Below are 21,619 nucleotides of genomic sequence, written 5' to 3'. Positions count from 1 at the left end.
GACGAGGTTGTATCATACTTACATCCGTATCACTTATTGATTTTACTTTTTGAGAACACGATGACACGTGATTGAAATGTGTCATTCCGTTCGCAGTGGATATTTATTTCATTTCGAACTAACATGAATCTGATTTCTTACTTCCCATCTTAAAAAACTGCAAACCATATCATAGACCTCGCAGGGTATATAACAAGCGCATATTTTCTCTTTCCTTTTTTTTTTGGTGGCGCACCAAATTATTATGGAAATAATACGCAGCTAAGCCGACGAGACAAGAACTTTAATAACAACAATACAGTAGTAGTATATGAACAAGCAGTCCAAAATTGTCTCAATAGGTTTTTACTTCAAACTTATTTTGTTTCATCTTCAAATGGTGTGCCAGCATCTGAGTAATCTGTTGAGTCGTCATTCATGTCGTCATCAATGTCGTCGCTCATCCCGTCTGTCGGTGAAGCGTCTGAGGGCGGTGTAGGGGTGACTGTGATGGGAGTTGTCGTGGGAGATGTTTTCGGCATGACTTTTTCATCAATCTCATCGTAAGCCTCCCTCATCTTCTTGCGGTGAATTTTAAGTGATTTTCTAATATACTTGAGCAGAGCTAATTCTTCAGGATCCACAGTTAACGTTAAAACATTGTCATCTTTGTCGTCATGATGATCTATATGGTGGTCGTCGTGATCTGAATGGTCGTCATCGTGGTCCGAATGGTGGTCCGAATGGTGGTCGTCTTGTTTTGAAGGAGTAGTAGCAGGCGTCGTTGTAATTTCTTCTTCCTTAAGTTCCGTCATGTTATATTTTTCATCCGGTGTGTGTTCAGATATTGATTGTAATTGATAATCACGAATTGGATCGTCAGTCGTGACATCTAAATAAATAAGATGTAATTTTTACCACATTTACATTTAAAATAACGCGAACAAAAAATTGGGTGGAGTTTTATACGCCAGAGTTGTGCGACAAGTTCCGCATAAATGAAGTTCATCTCGGAGTAATTCTGTTTGGATGAAAAATGACATAAGCTTTGAGGCCGAATTGTTGTTTAAATAAATGAAAAAATACTCACGTGGTGCGCACATGTGCACGCAATCCTCAAAAGTGGGAAATTTATTTGAGTTCCCACCTGAACCAGTATATAAAAATGCTTCACAGAACCTTTGGTCATAGTTGTAGAAATAAAACATCTTTTTGCAATCTCCACTCTCGCTACAATTTCCATTTCCTTCATCTTTTTTCAAACGACAATCTTCCTCTGTCACTAAGAAGACAAGCACACATGCTAGTGGAATAAATTACAGAACGAAACATACGGCGACCGAAACCAACACTAAGGACAACAGCAAATTGAAAGAAATTAATCCAATCGACGAAGGAAAAGCGAGCAGTGAGACAATTTTATCAAATGATTAGTTTCAAATGCCGTATAAGCAAAGGAGATATTTTGATAGCTTGCAGCATGTTATGTTCAACTCGTATTTGAAACTTTAAACCAGAATGCTGAATTGAGAATTGAGAAAGTCATTTAACTTACCGATACAGGATTCTTGACATTCTTTCATAGTTTTAAATCTATTTGCGTTTCCACTGCATATTCCTTTACGAAGTTTGTCGCATTTTTTTAATTGCAAATTATACACATATCTCCAGGGATTTGATTTTTTGCATTGCATCAGTTGTTTGGGCAAAAAACATTCATCCAACATTCCTACAAAAAGAAAATGTATAATTTCTAACATACAATTCACCATCTCCTTTTCTCTAATATTTATCAATATTTCTTGAAATACATCTTCTGTTTAAGCGTACAAATCTACACCAACAATTTATAAGTAACTCACCATGACATTGAAAAGTAGATAGAGAGCAAACAAAAAGCAGTAGAAATGTCAACATCATTTCAAATGTGTCATTGCACAACATAACTACATAAATTTATTGCAAGTTTTTTTTTCTGCAGAAGCAAGCAAGTAACATTTTACATCATTTGAGCATATTTTGTCATGAAAGGAAGCTGATAAAGCGTAAAAAACAGCAACACAAGGTGTGGCATTTGGAGGTTTACCGTTAGGCTTGGTTGAGTTTCGTCGCCGTTCTATTAAATTCTCAAACACGTAAGAACGCCTTTAAAGAATTATTCAAACCAATAAATGAAACAAAAGAGATAGAAAGAAAGCAAGAAAAAAGCATAGCTGTAAAACAATTCATTATAGGTTAAAATTGAAGTTTTTCACAGATGTTTTTTTTTTTGGAACCGTCCTTAAAGATTATCAAGTGCAAAGGTTTGAAAAGACGCAAGAAATGAAATCTATATTATAATGCCCGTATGCGTCTGTCTGTCTGTCACGCAAAATGGTAGCTTAGCTGCGCAATAGCGAGAAGCACACAATGCGGTATAAAAAGGACGGGCGAACCCGTGGATTTTCCACGGGCTAACGTTTAGTATAATAAATTAACATTCAGAATCTGAAGGGCTATATCGCTTAAACTTGTCAAAATGAAATAACCACTTCACTGTGAGAGGCAAAAAGCGTTTCGAAGAGAAGTTATAATTTTCGAAAGAACAATGCAGCTAGCACGATAGAAAGTAAATAAATAAACAACATTTTTGCTGATTATTTAAAGCCGTTATATATATTAGTAAGTTGGAGAAGTCAAACGAAACGTCTGTTAATGCCAGAAATTTCGAAAACAGAAAAAAGAAAGTTTTGAAATCGATTGTGGGAAACGATTTTTTTTGGTGTACATAAGTTGGTTTTTTAACAGGCGCAAATCGAAAATTTTATGTAGCTACGAGGAAAATAATTAATGCGACATTTTTGAGGAGTTTAAATTTTTTTTTCTTTGTCATAGTTAAATTTTATTAAAAATAAGAACATCTAAAATGTACAAATAACATTCGAAGCTTTTTGTCGAAAACTCGTGCATCGTCACGTGGGTATATTTATTTCCGACAAATTTAAATTGTACATTTTTACTTTTAATTCTGAGGAGTTGTTTTATATTACAAGTTTCATTTGCCAACATTTCTCCTAGTTTTTTTTCTCAATAAACTTAAATCACCTGCCTGAAATGAGCTTGTTTTCCAAAAACGGTGATCAAAGGATGGTCTTAACTTATGACCTTCCTCTATCCGTGCTACCACAACTTGAGTTAATGAGGACATTAAATTTCATAATAACCGTAATTTATTTCATACTTTCTTCCAAGATTAAAGTTTGTATATATCAATTTCTAGATTTAGTATTATTAACTGAAGCATATCTGCATTTAAATATTTACAAGAATTGTACATCGTTTTCATTTTAATTCATCTTGTTGTTCTTCCAACTTCTTCCCAGGAAATAAAGGAATGGCAATGGACATAACAATAATTTAATCATTGACTTTGTAAACAATGAAATTACCAAAGCGTTTTCGGAATGATTTCGTAACTAAAAGCACTTTTGTTACGTCGCGTTATTTCCAACTATGTCATCTGACTCACACAACATGTAATGGCCCATATCTTCCACAACCACACTTATAAAACTTTCACGAATACCAGTGTCCATATCGGATGTGACGTATGACGCGTTCGTAAATCCTACTTTTTTGCTCGAATAGTCATCCACATTTTTCTCCGTTTCAACGTCAATCTCCACTGATGAGATGTCTGTGTCATCCCGAACTACATTATCTTTCGCCGGCTAAATGAAAACAGACAAAAGTTAACATATAAAAGTCACAATGTTAAAATAATCCTTAATTTTCTTGTTTAAGTAATTTTGTTTCTTATTTTTTAAACTTTCGTTTTAGATAGCAAGGCCGTAAATAACATGAAAAATACATACGCGTTTGTGGCAACAATTCCATTCTCTGTGGACTAAATACAGTAATATCCCAGCAATGATGAAAATAGTCAATACTGGCGCAAGTAAATTCGCTTCCTTCATTTCTGTAATCCAACTACTTGTTTCATTTCTTGCTATCCAAGTTCAACACAACATCTTCCCACTACACTCGTTAACTTTGAAGTTAAAGGAAGTATACGAAGCAATTAATGTTACAAAGTAATTGCTCACAATCACGACCACGTCATAAACAGAAGAAATTATGATGACTAAACATTTTTTTCCCACACATTCCCACATGTTTGCATAATTTGATATCAAACTGCAAATTTAAAGGATACCTTAGCAAGAGATAGAGCTAAACTACAACAGCTGACGCCATAATGGCTACCGATTTAGTACACATACCCTTTTATATGTGTTTATCTGACTATACATCGCTTCGTAAGCCCACCAGTATATTCTATATTTTTAATGATTAAGCTGCTTGCAAGTCTACAGCTCTGTCAAGCGATGCTGTTTGGCTTTTAAAAGGCGTTAATATGATTTAAATACGTTTTTTCATGTGTTACATTTTTATTCACGCTTAACCAGGTTGGCTACTTCTCCTAAAAATGCTAGGAAAAGGTTACAAAAATAAAGAACTTTTTATTTTAATTTCCAGTTTATTTTGCTTTTTAGCTCTATTTTTAAAGGCAACTATGAAAGTTGGTTGGTCAAGCTAAAAAATGCGTTGGCAAACTTCGAGCCATATAAACATAATTGCGATAGACAGTGAAAGGAGTTGATAGCCTGCTTTTTTATTTGCATTAAAACCACGAAGCCTTCAAGTGATTTTCTTTACATACATCACAAAAAACGTCCAATATCGTGATTTCTTGCAGAACATATTTTCATGGAAAAGTTTTCATTTTTTTTTAACGTAAAGTATTGTTGTAACATGCAGTTTGAGAAACGTAATATATTTTAATTTCACCAAAATTCAGTGATTTACTGGAATTTGTAGATTTTTTTTCTTTGTTGTGTTTCCTTTGTTAAGTTTTGTTCTTATTTTATAAAAATTTAAAAAATAGCTGGCTGCGACCACCAACATAATGTAACTGGAAATTTTCTGCTAAAATTCTGTCCTCTATAATTCCAGACTTCGTGTCCAAAAAACATTTTTCAGCAAGATTTTATTCCCTACAAACCTTACAAATTTTGGGCATAATTTTGTGAAAATAAGTAAATGGGAAACATTTCGCAGAAATGAACTGCGAAATACATGATGCTTGTTGGGTAAATGATATCGAAACGCAATTCATTCACCCAAAACGAGAATAAAACAGCTTTTCGCTTCTGTTACTTTCTGGAAAGATAGCTTCTGAAAAAGAGTTTTTGTCAAGTAACTACATTTATTTTCTGTACCTAATGGCAACGCTTCATCGTACAAACCTTTGTCTGCAAACATGTCGGAGGTTTCAAGATGGTAAAATTACTGACGACACGAGAGTTCTTTACAAACTGTAATAGTAAGCAGGTGTTTATTGTGTACAAATGTTGAACAGTAAAACTGCATAAATGGCGGATGTTCACTTTGCAGGACGATTTAAACAAATAAATAAAAAAATTAATTTATTTTAACAATTTATGTATTTAAAAAAATCATTGGATTGTTGGCATAACATAATTAAAATGTACATGTACCCCTGTCGTATGTTTTAAATGTTGTTTTACCCCCGTCTCCACGTCAATATATATATAATTTTTAGCATGTGTTTCACCCACTTGAAGCAACGCAACGAACAAATATGGCTGTATTATTAGTCCTTGTCATACTTGTAGCAAGAATATATGTCCAGGTGACGGCTGTTGATGTCGACTTCAAGCCGTGCATTACTCAAATGACGAACGGATGTAGCGTACCTCTAAATCTTCCTTTTCCATACAAGGACGTGTTTTTACCCGCTTGTGAACGCCATGACATTTGTTATCAATGTGTAAGTTTTTACTTTTCTTGCTTTCTTCTTTGTAAATATATTACACGAAGATTTTAACAAGTTTCATTGCAAATACAGGGCAAACAATTTAATTGGACGAGAGGCCAGTGCGACAATGCCTTCAAAGCTAACATGCTGACCATGTGTAAATTGAAAGAAGAATCGAAATACGCAGTAACCTATGGTGGAACGTTTTGGGAGAAGTTGCGGTCAGCGTTCAAAGTGGCGACAGCTATGGCAAGATGGATTCTCATCAAGTCAGGAACTCTGGATCATTGTATAAATGGAAGTGATGTATATTACAAAGGTGTGAAGGGGTTTGGACATAACAACTTCGGAACTGGGGATCCTAATTTGTGTAATTTAAAATGTTCGAAATTGTTAGGCGACCCAAGAAATATAATTTGAACAAAATACTGCTTGTCATTTGCTTTCTGTCGGTTTTAAAATCAAAAACTTGATTTTACCCAAATGAGAAAAGAAGAAAAAGAAAGAAACACAAATGCTTCCATGCTTAGAACACATTCTATAACGAAAGGCTATCTCCCCCGCTACAGAGAACATTATTTTTTTATTTATTTTTTTTATAATTTTTTTTTTTTTTTTAATTTATGCGAAGCTTGTGAAAACGGACGAATTGACCGCCGTTTGCACACGAGAATTTTGAAAGTATTTTAACATCTGACACAGTTCTGACTTGCAGATGAGACAAAGGGAATTCAATAACATAATTATTTTCTTGCTGACGCCAGCAATTTCTGTGTGACGTCATTGTCAGTTTAAAATTGGGAAAAATGCAATGCCTGGGCAATATTTTGCCATTCTATTTTGATTTTCTGCTTAATAGTATAAATGATTTAACATTTCGAAAAATCCTCAATAATTGTAAAAATCAGGGCCACGGATTCGACAGGCGGCAAAATTTAGCAGAAATGTGTAAATTGATGAAATTCGCTTTTAGTGGATTTAGCTAGCTTTTAAAATAACTACTTGATTTAGTTATATGAGCCAAATATTATCCAAATGCTGCAAAACTAGATTAAAATGGACACAGAAGCTTTTATCTGTTTTGCGGATTGATTTGCACAAATTTGTCCAAATAGTCAGTGTTAAATTTTGAGTTGAACAGAATTATTTTTCTCGGGAACAAATTAATTCAGACATGTGAAATTCAAAACAACGCAACAAAAATTCTGCACTAGTTCATTCCTTGATAAATTGACTGTTGATTCAATCTTCGATGAACATGAAAAATTTATATTTGTGGTTTTTTTGTTGCGCTAATTTTTTCCTTGCTTCGTTTTTTGTTTGCGTTTAAATGTAAGAACGAAACGTGGCCATGACATTTTAGCGTTCATCGCTAGACCTGGAATGTCTTTTGAAGGAGAACTAACGAAAAACCCTACAAATATGATTCTTTTATAACTAAAATATTCTTACACGAAACAGCATGGCATAAAAATTTTATATTTTTTCATTGTTTTGTGTCCAAATTTTTTCCCCCTAAAATCGATAACTACATTAAAGGTCGGCGCCGTTATAGAACAAAAGCCAACTTTGTTAGTACATAGTTTGCAGATTTGTGACGTCAGACGGCGAACATAGCTTAGCGGGATTTCTAAGACGATGAATGAACTTTCACCCATTTCTTCGTCTTCTCTCAGAGTGATTTATATTTCTTGCGACGTTCGAGCTAAATTGTAGTAGAAAAACATCCTTGTAGAAAAATAATTTATGAGAATTTGACATGCGAAAACAGGGAAAGAGAGAAAAAGCTGTTTTTGATTTGCTTTGCTTTGCAAAAAATCACTTCCAGTACACTTCATTTGAATTGTTGTTTTCGAAACTAGCAAATTGCACATATCGTCTTTCAAGATGTTTTAATACAAAAAATAACATCAGAAGAATTTCATAATAAATTCGAATAGATGTAATTTCAAGTGATGAACTTATGTCCCAAACTAAATTTATGACAGTGAAATATTATTTTATTCTGCGAAAGATATTTATTTTAAAACATGATAAATAAAATTACTGACAACCACAGGAGACCTTTAAGCATTCCCTCGCTTCATCTACATTATAATACCCGTATACGTCTGTCTATCTGTCTGTCTGTCACGCAAAATGGTAGCTGAGCTGCGCAACAGCGAAAAGCACGCAATGCGGTATAAAAAGGACGGGCGAACCCGTGGATTTACCACGGGCTAACGACTAGTTTATTTAAAATGCGTTTGGTAATATCCCCGCGGAATTACGTAACACAAGTGAGTAATTTACCGAACAGAAAGGCCACATCGACACTGTTGTACCACGGTTACATGCTGTAACCGTGGTACAACTTTGACCAAAAATATCTCAAGAACCAAAGCTCACAAATGTAAAAAAAAATACATTCACATTCATACATTATAACCATTTTATGCACAGCTTGTTATCGATTGTTAGTTTTCCTTTGAGCAGTTAGATTGTCTGTTTACCTATATAAGATGTGGCATGCACAGATGAAAACTATTGTGCAAAAATTGATGATAATATTCGACAATCACTCAATCAGTCACAAAGAAGCGCCATTTTTAAATTATTTGCGCAAATAAATTGGTCAGATAATTAGAAAATTTAACATTGGATTTTGTCATTAAAATAAAGCATGAAATACTTTTTCAAACGCGATTTTATAAACTACAAAAACCTCTCGCTTATATTTTAACAGTGTTTTAGTCTGTAAAGATGGCGGGTATGTTGTGCAGCGCAATTATGATATATGTGCTGAACCTGTACAGGGTAGAAGCTGTCGACTTCAAACCATGCATCACTCAACTTACAAATGGTTGTAGTATTCCTCTGGGATTTCCCTTCCCTTATAAAGACGTGTTTCTCCCCGCTTGTGAGAGACACGATATTTGCTACCGATGTGTAAGTAAAGTTTTTCCCCCAAGATTTTTACCGTTTTTTTGTTACTTATTCTTAGGTATTTTAGCATAACGTTTCCGAGGCCCAGCTTAACTTTTTTTATTATTAGCGCAAAAAGCAAAAGATTTTTGTATCAAAATAAAATTGCGGGAAAAATTGGTATGTCACGACAAAACAACTGAAATTTTTCTCTTTCCAAATAGATCCTCGCTATTTTATATTTTCATCAAGTTTTATCATTAGGGAAAAAAGTTTAATTGGACGAGAAGCCAGTGCGACAACGCCTTTAAAGCTAACATGCTGACCATGTGTAAATTGAAAGAAGAATCGAAATACGCAATAACTTATGGTGGAACGTTTTGGGAGAAGTTGCGGTCAGCGTTCAAAGTGGCGACAGCTATGGCAAGATGGATTCTCATTAAGTCAGGAACTCTGGATCATTGTATAAATGGAAGTGATGTATATTACAAAGGTGTGAAGGGGTTTGGACACAGCAGTTTTGGTTCAATTGACCCGAAGTGTGACTTACAATGTGCAAAGGTCTTAGGAGATCCTGCTAATGTATTGTAAAATACAATAGTGTATTGTAAAATAAAATTTGTTTCGTTAAATAAATTCACGCAAAATGTGAAAATGTGTGTTCTTTTGTTTCGTGCAACAGTTCGTTTAAGTTCATTAAGACATAACATCTGATATATAAAGTAATCCACTTTATAAAATTGTACATGATCAAACTCCCTGGTAGAGCGAACTATCTCGAGCGAGCATATCGTTTCACACCACTTTCGTATGGAACGAACGATCTTTTCTAGGATTTCGCTACAGAGAAATATCTCTCTTCTAAGAAACACCAATCACTCTCTGTATCACGGATGTAGCTGTATTAAATCTGTGACGTCACATGAGCGATAAGTGATTGGACAACAGCCAAACTTGTCGATGTACTTGTGTATACAAGCATAGCAGAAAACAAAACCAGATACTGAAGTTGTGGTTGGGTTGACGTGAAGACATCGACAGAGAGGACATTGTTGTTTCGATGGAGGAAGCTTGCTGTCTGTTGACAAAACCTATAAGTGAACAAAAATAAAGTCTCGATCTAAATTGAACTAAGTTCCCTTTAAATTTTTTTTTATATCGCATGAACCTCCCCCCTTTTTTGCTCAATGAAGGTAGGTTCATATTAAAAATTTTTCTTAAGAGGGAGAATTCCATCGAGCAACTGTTACTAATTGGAGTAAATTCGCTCGGTGTCTGATACCATTTTTAAAAACTACAAGTATCATGCTTTTCAGTTGTGACATGAATAAACGAAGTTAACATGTGAAATACAAAACGCACTATGACAGAAACCAAATTCAAAAATAAAATTTAAATACACACAAATAATTCCACCTTGGGCATACTGGGAGGTTCAGTTACAGACAGTGCGGACGATTGAAGTGAAGTATCTTGTTGATAGAAGGCATCTACAAATTGTAACGAGTAGAAGAAAAGCGGAGTCATTTTGGAGGCGATGGAAGCCATACTGTCTGTTAAATAATTAACCAGCCGATAACTTTTGTTCTCCTTGTCATCAATTGGTGGATTGTTCGATTTAGCGTATTTTAATTGGATGCGAGTGAAGTAAAGCAGAGGAGAGGCGTAACTCGTGAAATTGAATAAATATAAAATGTAATTTACAATGCGTATCCACTTTGCACCAGTCAATAGGATAGGATATACGTTGTAAATCCATATCTCCAATGACGTCACATCGTTTTCATTGGCTAAAATTCGCGCTTTCACGCGTTCATAAAATTTATCTAACTTCCCTGTTAAATATGGTAGCAACACAATGGCGGCTAATGATATCCATTTTGCTTTTCTCAACCACACCGATGATTTAACTGCCGTACTTTCTCTTGTCAACTCGTAAAAACTCTCCGTGATGGAGGCCGACTTTTTGCGCAAGTTGTATTCTTCAAGCACAAAAAGGAACGCGTAAAATAATTCATCAGGATACCTAAGCACTTTTGACGTGACTTGTGGCCACTTTGTACGCAGTACTTTACAAAAGTATTCCCAAGCGGGTTTAAGCGATGACTTTAACGACTCCTCAGACACGATATCGAAAAGTGACGCCTTTGCACTGGATGTGTAGAGAAACTGTGCCGTGGTTAACCTGTCCATATTTTTATCAATTTAATCTAAATAAAAGTTGGTAAATGTTTGTTAAAGCAAGAAATATAATTCTATAATAATAATTTATAGATCTTAATTTTCAGGTTCTATAAAACTATATAACATCAAAATTCTAACATCTATAATATATAAATACAAAAGTAAAAAAATAAGAGCGTATATATGATTGGAACGTTCGTTCCTTTTTATCGTGTTTACAAATTTTTCGTCAATTGGCGTCTCAATTGGTCCAAGTATCCCATAATGCGTCTGGTAGTATCGTGAGGGATAAGTGGGCTTTCCAACAGACCATTAACCAAGCATTTCCTCACATGTGCAGCTTCGTAACTAAAATACAGAAGTAATTTGATGATACAGCAGTTGAAATACTTTTACGATATAACCGTAATGTTAATTCTATTTAAATTTCTCAAAAAGTAACAAGAAATAAAAAATAGAAAAAGTTGATAAGTTAATCTTGAAACATTGTCTAAGTTACAACGTCAAAATTAACATCACGAAGATATTTTTTTCTATTAGGTCTTCACAAGGTTTTTTTGCAAACCCATTTATGAAATTTGTCTTCTCACAGAGACTAATCAGGCTATAAAAAAGCAAATTCACTGAAAAAAACAAGAAAATACATTATCAATATTGAAATTCTAGAATTGTGCTAAGCTTTTACGTTGGAGTGCTATTTCTAAAAGTTGTTTAATTTGTTTTTTTGTCTAACCTTTTTTATAAGAATAACTTTAAAAGAACACAAGCCTCTGATTTTGCTGCGAAATAAGAACAAAAAAAAGAACAACCTCAAGTTCAAATCTTTGCTTATAAAACTGAAATGATCATAAAATAAGAACGCTCGATTGTTTGTGAACACAATTATAAAGCTTCCATTAGCAAAAAACATTCTTCCTTGACTCTTAAACTTTAGAAAAAAAATGAGGAGACATAATTTCGGGTAAAAATACCTCCAAAAATAAGAACAGCCACCCTCGTCAGATTTTTAAAAAAGAGAAGAGTGTATAGGTTGAATCACAACTGGAATTTAACCAATTTAAAGAGAGTTATAGAAAATTTGGATAGCATGATTTCATTTTAAATCTGTTACATGTTGGATTGAAGTTGCAATATACTAAGTGTTGCAATCACTATATACAGAGCCTTCAGAGAACTTTAGCTACAAGGAACGAAAACCTCGTATAGATAATAAGGTTAAACTTCACTTTAACCAAAAACATTTGGCGCACCTTAAACCAGTTGAATTTACAAAATTAGTTTCCATAGCGGCAACAGGATGTGGAAAATCGTGTTCCTTCGTTTCTCCGTTTACATACTCCTCAATGTATTTCTCAGACGACCAAAATGGTTTGATGATTCTCACATTTGCTTTACTGCAAAGTAACACACAGTCATTCGGCAGAGTGTGATCTAAAAAATACAGCATAAAATAAAGTTTCGTAAAACTTTATCTTGTATGTTACATTTTACTGAGTTGAGGCCATTAAACTTCAGATTTTTCCATTTCCATCATCTGAGAAACAGTTGAACTCTGATACAACAAGACATTGGGTGACTTCTTTAACATGACTATTTGGGGGAGGAGAGAGGCTTTTTGCGTCTCGTTTATAGTCGTACATATACAACCGCTGGCCACTAAAATTTATTTCCGTTCTCCACATAATTTCCAAATATTTTCAGGATATTTTTCTTTCTTTCCAGGTAAGAAAAACACAAGTCAAGGGAAGTAAAAAAATTATGTTAGCATAACCATCGTACATCAAGAATAAAATGAAGTCAGTTTTACTTCTCTTCTGAAGAATTCTTTAAGTGCACAAACTGTGATTTAGGACCATTGATTTGAAAAAGATTTTTTTTGTTTCTCTTGAAGTAGAAAGAGACAACAGGGAGTTTGTTTTGATAGAGAAAGCTGTACACAAAGGAAGATAAAGTTAAATTTTTTAGGGTTAACTTTTGGTGATTTAAATGCACAAACAAACGTTTATGTTTGTGAAATGCAGACTTTGCTATGTTCAAACGTTTCTGCGCATAAAATATGGTCATATACAAACAAAGAGTAGGGTAGCACTTTTTGTTAACTAAAATCTTTCTAATCGCCGATTATAAATTTGTAACTAAATGTTTAACTATTTTCTTTAAAAACAAACATTATTATTTGAGTTGTTTTAATATTTTTATTTTTTGGGTTCAAGAAAGGTCTGTCAGTAAACAAAAAATAAAAAGGCCAATTTTGGCTGATATTGGATAGGGTGTCTTTTTAAACCTTCCCGATGTCCCTTTAAAAATAAAGAAGTAGAAAAAATTCATTAACCTTTTTGAAATGCTGATTTTTTTGGTTTTAAATATTATTAAAAAAATATGTCGTTTGAAAGTAAAATTGTCACGTGTCAAACCAAAAAGAAAGTATTTCAAAGATGTTGCAGGTTTTTCCAGATTAGTGCAAGTTGGTATAGTAATGTTGATGTCACTATTTATATATTTTTAGTTAGTTCTTCTCCAATCTAAGCCAAGATATAATCTAAATTTACAAAAGCTGAAAACAACCAAAAAATCCCTAACGCATAACTTAAAATTTGTGAAGAGAAAATATACTTAAAATAAGAAAAGACTGATTAATGTGCAATTCAATCATAAAGTTGACTGTGTACAGTGATTAGCAAAATGACATCGCAAATTGTCTATACATTATATAAACTTGGTTTTTGTGAATCACTAAATTTAGCCTAAATATGGTACACCGAATATGTATATATGTAAATATGTGTCCACATGCATTAAAAAGGACTACATATAATCAGTACACGTAACCAACGCAAATAAACCATTTTTCTTCCCCCAAATATATATTTTTTGATTTTGTCTTTTATATTCAAAGAAAACAGTAAAAAATGTAATCCAGAATATCCTTACCACCACTTGCAAGTAACTGTGCTATCTTATTTCCTTCAAATGTTAAAGTTACACTTGCTGATCGATCAACTCCAGTTTTTTCAACATGGCCACAAGCATGTATTTCTTTCAACTTGTGCTCACCAAACATCATATCAGCCATAGTAAGCAGGTACAATCCTATGTCTAATAAAATACTTCCTCCCAAATTTGGATCATAGATACGTTGTCGGTCAAACAAGGGGAAACCAAATGTACCCAGCATAACATTTAAATCACCGTAATCCCCATTATTAAGTTTGGTAAGCACTTGCCGATGAAGCGGTAGACATCTCGTCCATACTGCCTTTTTAAAAAATTAACATCATTTAACTTTAACTTTACTTTTTTTTAAACATTAAAACAAATAAGCTTACCTCCATGTAAAATACTTTGTTGATTTTTGCACAATTCAAAACTTCTTCCAGTTCAGTACTGTTCAAAACAGATGGTTTTTCACATAGTACAGCCTTTCCATGATTTAGAGCAAGCAAACTCAACTCTTTGTGAGTAGTGTTTATAGTTCCAATGTACACAATATCTACATTTCCATCCTCCACCACACATTTGTAACTGTCACTAAAGTTTTCAATGCTAAATCTTGATGCAAATGTTCTCGCTTTATCAATACTTCGTGCACCAACATGCACTATAGCATGCTCAGATTGGGGTAATGTTGATAGTGCTATACAGAAATCTGCACAAATTAAGCCACTTCCAATAATGCCCCATCGCAACGTTCTTTCACTGAGAGAAGTCATTTTGTATACACCTGTTAATGCACAAATTCACATATTTTGCCATCAATGCAAATGTCAATAAACTAAAGCTACTGTTTACTATATACATTTGAGTTAGGATAAACTGAAAATCAAACAAAAAATTAAAAAAAGACCAAGAATATATATATATAACGATTTAACGAAACACATTTGCGCCAATTTTAAAACTTTATTACCAAATGTCTCAAATATTTAATGAATTTGAATAAAAGAAGAGATAGCAATAACACAATATGGCGAAGATGAATAGTTTCTGCAATATTCCACCTCATCGGTATGAGGTGGAATAATCCACTTAAGAGTCATGTTACACTGTAAGAATGTGGCTATATCAAGTCCTAGAACATTGGCACTATAGTATAAGCACATAGAAAATGGAGAACCAAAATAAGCCAGCTGGAATAGAAGATTGATGCAATGATTTCGCCATAGTGATTTCAGATTCTTCATAAAATTGACGACATAAAAAAGGTGCTGAATTCGCAAAAACAGTTGTACTATGGGGTGCCATAACAGACAATACAACGTCAGGGATTCTTTAGTCTCCAGAGACCAACCTCCTCCCCCAGGGCATCTTGTACCTTTCTGACCCTGGGACCGCGATACGAACATGGCCCTGGAGGAGGCTCCATCACGTAATTCTCCAATACACAGCTTTTCTGTGTGTAATATTTAATGAAATTTGTCTAAATTAATCAAAGTTTTATACATAACCTTGCAGAGCTAAAGCAAGCTCGGCGTTTTACGTCACAAATACGTGCGGCGAGTTTCTTTTGATTTTCCCATCCGCAACACACAAACTGCTCGAATATTGCCCTTGATTGTTTTCTGAATGCATACATATACAATCATGTTATTTAGGCCGCTGTTTACTTAAAGAAATTCAAGCACTTTAGTTATGTGTATTTTTCTGAATTGGTTGACCAGCAAGCACTGCGTTGCAAAACTTAGCTGGTAACTTGGAAATTACTAAATGATTTACCCACCTGACCATACCACTTCGTTGGTTCTCTAAGGTGCAAATACGGCTACATAATTTTCAACTGGTCGTATCATTCTAGGTGCCTGACTTAAAGCAGCTAGGCAGAAATTTAACTTCATATTAACATTTACATTTTTTATTCATTTTAGCTTAAATTTAGAATTCTCGTTTACTGTAAGTTCATATCTTTGTCTGCATTATTGCTTTTATATGAGGACCAGGATTTTGCTGTACGAATCTCAAAGTTGCTTTTTTATTATTCTTTTTTGCACAAAGTTTGTTAAAACAATAGTTAACTGAAACTGAATTCGTATATGGTGGACTCACTGCAGTTATATTGTGTGAAAAAGGCTTCAAAAAAGTATTTTACTTTAAAAGTCTTTTTTGCTTTTACATTTTGTGGCCTCAACATTTCCAAAAAGCCACCAATTACTTATAAATTCTGCTTTTTCTTTTCCTAATGACATAATGTTTATAAAATGCCTTACAGCTTTTTTATTTTTTACTCAGCAAGCTCACCTTTTATTGCGCACAGAGATCTATAACAACAACATTTTTTTTGTTTAAAACATAAATAATCCAAAAAGTTTATGAAAAGCATTATACTGTATAGGTGAATATTTGTCATAGCACATCCGTATTTCATTCTCAACAGAGAATGCTTCACCCCGATCAGACCTCTGATCATGACGGGCGAGTATAATGCGTGTAAGTCAAATTGAAGAAGAACTACTTTGTTCATCACTAACATACTGCCATGCAGTGAGCGGGATTCCATCCGCGGTCCCCAGAACTGGGAGCCGCAGACGAACCCACTACACTACGTGCGGCATATGGTAGTGATGAACTCAGATAGTTTATCTGGATGGTGTGTATACATATAGGTGAATAAGGTAATAAAACATACCCACTAATAACAACCTGATATATTTTAAAACGTAATGCTACATATATTTTGTAAAAAAAAACATTTTTTGATATTTTGTGCAAAATTATTTTGTCTATAAAGGACATGGGCGGCAAGATCTCCTTCAGCTAATAATTTTATGCAACGTCATTCTTTGCAAAAAGCTGCAAATTAAACCTGGCCACTTGGAAACAAGTTGAGTTTCTTTCTTTTGTTCTTATCTTGATAGTTTGCTAAGTATAGTGTGCAAGCTAGCTACTTTTCTAGTTTTATTAAACATTCCCAGCTATTGAAATATTGTCATGTAAGCAGTATTACTTTATGATGTCTTATTTTATACTCTCATTGCTTAGTAATGCTTTATATTAAAATGTTCATTTCGAAAACATGATACTCCTCCACCATTTTAATACGCTTCCTGTTCGTCACAGACTCGCCGCCTCGCCAAAATATTTTGTATGACGCAATAATTATGTGACATATCCACGCCAATCAGGTTTAATATCGGACCAGCCTCTTCCAGGGCCATGTTCGTATCGCCGTCCCAGGGTCAGAAAGGATACAAGATGCCCTGATGATGAGGCTATCCAGAGGCCGTTTGAATAGGCCACAGCATACTCTTGTTCCCAGGGGTTGCATCACAAAGGCAAAAAACACTGGGAAAGAGGGTGGAGCCACAGTGCTCTTTCAGGAACTGACCAAACCGGTTTTGGTCATTTTGTCACCGCAAAGCTTGAGTAAAAACGCAGCATATATTTTTACTTGCAAAGAGTAAGATAAATAGTGTAGTTCGATATTTTGCAAAATAGAAAACAAACTAACGTGTTCTCAATTACAATGTATAAATGGAGTACCCTATTCACCACATATACTTTGCTAATCATTTTTGTACCCGTCACTCTAAAACAATACCTATCACAGAGATTTGAGACACGAAACACACCCTCGATTTTTGTCTTCTCTCATATCCGAATGACATAAATCCCTGGGAACGAGGGTGACCCATACGTATATAATATCCACATTGAAGTGCCGGTTTTTTTGACACTGAAGCAAGATTTTATGCCCCTGTTCCTTAAAAAGCTGACGAGGACCTTAGCAGCCTGCTTAGTATCAGGGACGACGCATATCACGTTAACAGAAAGCCGCATAAGAAACCTTCATACAAAACGACATTTCTCAAATTTTGAATGTTTTAAAGGTGTTGTGACATGAAGGTTTCCAATGACGCGAAAGTCGGTAAATTTCTATAACGCGTTTGATGTTAGTGGAGGGAAAGAAATAAAATTATGATGGGGTATTGTACAAAATCAGAATGTTGGAAATTGAAACCTAGCGATCCACTTTTAAATTTATGATACAACGAATGGATACGAACTTGTTTTAAATTGGCTTGCGTTAAAACATTTACCTAAAAACTCAAAAACAGGATGTTTTTTCCTCCACGATTCTTATTTTGAATGTTTTGTTCGTCGAAAAATCTAATTTGAAACTCGACATCATAAGTCAAACAAACTAGACATATATGATATGAAAATATATTTAAAACTAAATCATCTATTTACAATTTCTCAAGCTGGATAATTTTAAAACACTTGAATGCGATTATTGCTCAGATCTGACACTATGATGTAACCATTTGGTGTAACTGCCACACTCTCTGGAAAAGACAACTGTCCGTCACCATTCCCTTCCGAACCAATACATTTGACCATCTTGCCACTGTACGTCAGTATTTGTAGTCGATGGTTTCCCATGTCTGAAACAATAACATTGTTGGCGATATCCATAGAGAGTCCACGAGGGTGGTTGAACTGCCCGTCTTGTTGACCTTGTACTCCAAACAACTGGATAAACTTCCCTCTCCGATCAAAGATTTGTATCCGATGATTTTTGGAGTCAGACACTAAGACATGTTCGTTCTCTGGATTCACAGCAACGTAGCAAGGAGAATTGAACTGACCAGCTCGGTCACCGTGCGATCCAAACTTCATGACAAACTTACCTTCAGCGGTGAAGATTTGGATTCGATGGTTGTCGGTGTCTGCGACAATTATTTCCCGAGAAATAGTAGAAACTGTTATGCCCCATGGTGATTTAAAATGACCGTTCTTCGCTCCTTCTCTTCCAAACTTCGCTATAAAATTTCCATTTCTACCAAAAACCTGGACGCGATTATTTCCGTTGTCGCAAACAACGAGTCTATTATTTGGCGACACAGCAACGTCTGTCGGACAGTTAAACTCCCCTTTTCTGTCTCCATGGGAACCAAACATGTGAACAAACTCTCCTCTCGGTCCGAAAGTTTGCACTCGATGGTTGTAACTATCAGCAACGTAAATAAATCCTTCCAAGTCGCTTGCCACACCAAACGGTGACTTAAACTCTCGACGTTTCGAACCATATTGTCCAAACTTGAACAAGCTTGTACCGACTTCGTTGTACTCTCGCCTATTTATGACGACAATTTTGAACGGGCTACCCCGTATCGGCTTTTCTTGCATTGTGATTTGAAGCAAGTGTTTTCCGCTGACATCAGGTACAAAACTTATGGTGTATGTACCGTCGTCTAAAATAGATGATATTCGATTTAATTTGCACGTGGTCTATGGTGAGTTCAACCAAGGAAGCGTCGCTGTGATTGGCTAAAAGACATACTTTTAAAGGCGTGTTTGAATTGTTTTACTTGTGTCTGTTTTTTATTTGAAAAAATCTTGCATATAATTTTTATCTTTCTATTTTTTAAATTAAACTTACAGCCAAAACTGTCCCTATTTCGGAATAAAAAGCACGACTATCCTTGGTTGAACTCACTTTTAAAAAAAGAGTTGCGTTGTTTAGTCCGAAAGAGGGACTTACAACGCCATCATATAAACATGCTCATTTAAATTCTACTCTTTTCACAATTTTAGAGTCACGTGGGGGTTTAGGTTTAGCTCTCAGTTTTGTCGCCAGTATTCTGTCGGGAGTTCGACGCGTTTGACGTGTAATCTTACCGTTATCTTCCGCCGTCATCACTTTTCTGGTTTCATCCGGGAGAACCAAAGTCGCTTCGACGCGATCACTACCTGTGCATTTTTTCCCATGTCTGTTTTGAGCGTGTACCACTATGCTTGTTTCGATTCCAACCCTCGGTGTTTCTAAGCCGTCACCTTCAGCGTAAGAAAGCGACGCAAATGTTTGACTTGAAGAGATTTTACCCAGACAATCAATAGTGTTGAGTGCAGGGTCAACGTCTGCAATGTATTGAATAGAATCATCTTCTTCTGGATCCAACTTAATAGAAAGTTTATTTAGTTCTTGTAGCCTCGATTTGATTTGCAAAATTTCAACCTCGTTTCCAAACTTTAAGACATTATCTGCAAAACTACAGCAGCCAGTTATCTTCCCTAATTCTAATTCAACGCCATCCGATTGTAAACTGAGTGTCTTTTGCTTAGCTGTATATACGCGATCTAAATCGCCAATAAGTTTATCTTTTGACAGTAATAACGCGTCTATACGTGCTTGTGTTTTGGCGTTAATTTCACTGACTATCGATGCGCGACAATCTTTTAATGTTCCCTGCATAGATGTTATATCTCGAATAGTCGATTTAAGAACAGGAATGTGTTTCTTTGTTTGCACCAGAAGTTCTTCTATTATAGGTTTCTGTTGTGGCATAGCCTCTTTGGGGTAGACAAACTGATGTTCGCGATGTTCTAATATCGTACAGACGCGACACACTGCTTCGTCGCATGTGTTGCAGAAATACTTAATCACATTACGGGTGTGATATCGACAAAATGTGAGCGTGTATTTATCGAGGGATTGTCGATCGCTGTATTCTTCTTCTTCCATTGATATGATGCGATGGTCAAGGGTAGTGCGTCCTCGTTTGTGATCAGCTATGCAGCTTCCACATAACACTAAGTCACACTCTATGCATCTAAAAAATGGTATAATGTTAAGACTTTACGTAAACTGAAAAAAGCGCAAATAAAATAACAGACTGCATCTGTTTCTTACTGATCAGATGTATCCACGTCTCACGGCTCATCAGTACTCTTAGCAGAAACTGTTTTCTTAGAAAATTATTTTTAAATAAATTTTTCTCAAATAATTATTTTTTTGCAAGAGGTCTAAATTCCCAAGATTCTACCCAACAATAATTCACAAACGCACTTTTATTTATACTAGTTAACAAAAGTTTATAAGAACATTCAGGCTGAGATTTCGCAAAAAATTAGAAACATAAAGAAAGTTATCAGCCTAGTTTTTCCATGCACAAGGCTGAAAAAAATGTAAGCACCAAACGCATCCAACCTCACCTAAATTTTAAATGTTCTGTTTAAAAACAAGACATGTGGGTGAGTTTGCAGAGAGTATTCTTGCGCAACACGTTCAAAAGAGCTATTGCTTAAAGTCGCGTGGCGTCAAAGGAGATATTGAACAAACCTTGATATGGCGTTATCATGTTCTTGACACTGTTCACACTTCTCTCCCTTCTTTTTCTCTTTTTTAATTTCTTCAATTTTTAGTTGGACAAGATCTAGCATACTGTTAACAAAGAAGTTTGTTTTCAACTTATCCAAGCCGTCCTCGGGAATCTTAGTTTCTTCACGACATGTCGGACACGTGACGTTATCACGTGGTTGTTGATTGGTAATCTTGTGTAAGCATTGACAGCAGAACGTATGCAGACATGCTAAAAACTTCGGTTCCGTGAACCTATCCAAACATATAGCGCATATGAGTTGCTCGTGAATATTTTCGATTACTTGGGATGATGAAGCAGTTGCCATTTTACTGGAAGATTGTTGCAGCCACAATAAGCATGAAAAACCAAAGTCCGAGGGTAAACTACTAAACAACTGATTTTAAAAACTTTATTTCGGATGTTTCTCAATGTTACCAAAACCTACTTGTCTCGTCACCATTTCCCATTTCGAGGCTTCATATTTTTTTCATAATTATTCGCTTCATTGAAGTCTTCTCGCCGCAGGCCTGGAGTGTGATCGACCAAATTACACTTCCTTACCAGGAATGTTTAATCCGATAGGAAAGTTAGGCGACTAAGATCAAAAGGATTGGTAACTAAATACGTGAGATCATGAAAACTGAAATCATGC

General features: G+C 35.0%; 6 protein-coding genes across 6 annotated transcripts; 2 read left to right on the top strand and 4 right to left on the bottom strand.

The window, feature by feature from the left end:
- Positions 1 to 2,919: 2,919 nt before the first annotated feature.
- Positions 2,920 to 4,127, bottom strand: LOC130636950 (uncharacterized). Its single transcript, XM_057446837.1, has 2 exons — positions 3,834 to 4,127; positions 2,920 to 3,689 (listed from the first exon to the last, which is right to left on the bottom strand). Exons 1-2 carry the CDS (start codon positions 3,933 to 3,935, stop codon positions 3,450 to 3,452), a joined length of 342 nt encoding a protein of 113 aa, XP_057302820.1. The 5' UTR covers positions 3,936 to 4,127; the 3' UTR covers positions 2,920 to 3,449.
- A 1,475-nt stretch (positions 4,128 to 5,602) lies between these two features.
- LOC130636858 (conodipine-P1-like) lies at positions 5,603 to 6,226 on the top strand. The gene is made up of 2 exons (XM_057446741.1): positions 5,603 to 5,812; positions 5,891 to 6,226. The coding sequence occupies exons 1-2, from the start codon at positions 5,624 to 5,626 to the stop codon at positions 6,218 to 6,220; spliced, it is 519 nt and encodes a 172-aa protein (XP_057302724.1). The 5' UTR covers positions 5,603 to 5,623; the 3' UTR covers positions 6,221 to 6,226.
- Positions 6,227 to 8,542: 2,316 nt separating this feature from the next.
- Positions 8,543 to 9,295, top strand: LOC130615418 (conodipine-P1-like). Its single transcript, XM_057436369.1, has 2 exons — positions 8,543 to 8,728; positions 8,969 to 9,295. The coding sequence occupies exons 1-2, from the start codon at positions 8,543 to 8,545 to the stop codon at positions 9,293 to 9,295; spliced, it is 513 nt and encodes a 170-aa protein (XP_057292352.1).
- Positions 9,296 to 9,307: 12 nt separating this feature from the next.
- LOC130648082 (putative peroxisome assembly protein 12) lies at positions 9,308 to 10,931 on the bottom strand. The gene is made up of 2 exons (XM_057454106.1): positions 10,121 to 10,931; positions 9,308 to 9,795 (listed from the first exon to the last, which is right to left on the bottom strand). Exons 1-2 carry the CDS (start codon positions 10,895 to 10,897, stop codon positions 9,592 to 9,594), a joined length of 981 nt encoding a protein of 326 aa, XP_057310089.1. The 5' UTR covers positions 10,898 to 10,931; the 3' UTR covers positions 9,308 to 9,591.
- An 82-nt stretch (positions 10,932 to 11,013) lies between these two features.
- LOC130648075 (trans-1,2-dihydrobenzene-1,2-diol dehydrogenase-like) lies at positions 11,014 to 14,701 on the bottom strand. Its single transcript, XM_057454096.1, has 4 exons — positions 14,215 to 14,701; positions 13,820 to 14,144; positions 12,139 to 12,319; positions 11,014 to 11,236 (listed from the first exon to the last, which is right to left on the bottom strand). The coding sequence occupies exons 1-4, from the start codon at positions 14,596 to 14,598 to the stop codon at positions 11,104 to 11,106; spliced, it is 1,023 nt and encodes a 340-aa protein (XP_057310079.1). The 5' UTR covers positions 14,599 to 14,701; the 3' UTR covers positions 11,014 to 11,103.
- A 3,329-nt stretch (positions 14,702 to 18,030) lies between these two features.
- On the bottom strand, positions 18,031 to 21,443 carry LOC130648055 (E3 ubiquitin-protein ligase TRIM71-like). The gene is made up of 3 exons (XM_057454078.1): positions 20,946 to 21,443; positions 19,505 to 20,436; positions 18,031 to 19,077 (listed from the first exon to the last, which is right to left on the bottom strand). Exons 1-3 carry the CDS (start codon positions 21,290 to 21,292, stop codon positions 18,095 to 18,097), a joined length of 2,262 nt encoding a protein of 753 aa, XP_057310061.1. The 5' UTR covers positions 21,293 to 21,443; the 3' UTR covers positions 18,031 to 18,094.
- Between the last annotated feature and the right edge of the window lie 176 nt (positions 21,444 to 21,619).

Source organism: Hydractinia symbiolongicarpus, chromosome 1 (genome assembly GCF_029227915.1).
Source record: "Hydractinia symbiolongicarpus strain clone_291-10 chromosome 1, HSymV2.1, whole genome shotgun sequence".
In the NCBI taxonomy this organism is placed as follows: Eukaryota; Metazoa; Cnidaria; class Hydrozoa; order Anthoathecata; family Hydractiniidae; genus Hydractinia; species Hydractinia symbiolongicarpus.
This window is presented reverse-complemented; position numbering and strand designations above follow the sequence as displayed.

What these genes read in the sequence shown, in the direction of transcription:
- LOC130636950 (XM_057446837.1), bottom strand. Translation starts at nt 3,935, where the DNA reads ATGAAGGAAGCGAATTTACTTGCGCCAGTATTGACTATTTTCATCATT. An exon ending in GGAATTGTTGCCACAAACGC is followed by an intron (nt 3,690 to 3,833) that starts GTATGTATTTTT and finishes GTTTTCATTTAG; the next exon opens with CCGGCGAAAGATAATGTAGT.
- LOC130636858 (XM_057446741.1), top strand. Translation starts at nt 5,624, where the DNA reads ATGGCTGTATTATTAGTCCTTGTCATACTTGTAGCAAGAATATATGTC. An exon ending in ATGACATTTGTTATCAATGT is followed by an intron (nt 5,813 to 5,890) that starts GTAAGTTTTTAC and finishes TTGCAAATACAG; the next exon opens with GGCAAACAATTTAATTGGAC.
- LOC130615418 (XM_057436369.1), top strand. Translation starts at nt 8,543, where the DNA reads ATGGCGGGTATGTTGTGCAGCGCAATTATGATATATGTGCTGAACCTG. An exon ending in ACGATATTTGCTACCGATGT is followed by an intron (nt 8,729 to 8,968) that starts GTAAGTAAAGTT and finishes TTTTATCATTAG; the next exon opens with GGAAAAAAGTTTAATTGGAC.
- LOC130648082 (XM_057454106.1), bottom strand. Translation starts at nt 10,897, where the DNA reads ATGGACAGGTTAACCACGGCACAGTTTCTCTACACATCCAGTGCAAAG. An exon ending in AACCTCCCAGTATGCCCAAG is followed by an intron (nt 9,796 to 10,120) that starts GTGGAATTATTT and finishes GTTCACTTATAG; the next exon opens with GTTTTGTCAACAGACAGCAA.
- LOC130648075 (XM_057454096.1), bottom strand. Translation starts at nt 14,598, where the DNA reads ATGACTTCTCTCAGTGAAAGAACGTTGCGATGGGGCATTATTGGAAGT. An exon ending in ACAAAGTATTTTACATGGAG is followed by an intron (nt 14,145 to 14,214) that starts GTAAGCTTATTT and finishes TTTTTTAAAAAG; the next exon opens with GCAGTATGGACGAGATGTCT. An exon ending in GTAAATTCAACTGGTTTAAG is followed by an intron (nt 11,237 to 12,138) that starts GTGCGCCAAATG and finishes TCTGTATTTTAG; the next exon opens with TTACGAAGCTGCACATGTGA.
- LOC130648055 (XM_057454078.1), bottom strand. Translation starts at nt 21,292, where the DNA reads ATGGCAACTGCTTCATCATCCCAAGTAATCGAAAATATTCACGAGCAA. An exon ending in CATGATAACGCCATATCAAG is followed by an intron (nt 20,437 to 20,945) that starts GTTTGTTCAATA and finishes ACCATTTTTTAG; the next exon opens with ATGCATAGAGTGTGACTTAG. An exon ending in GATGACGGCGGAAGATAACG is followed by an intron (nt 19,078 to 19,504) that starts GTAAGATTACAC and finishes CATCTATTTTAG; the next exon opens with ACGACGGTACATACACCATA.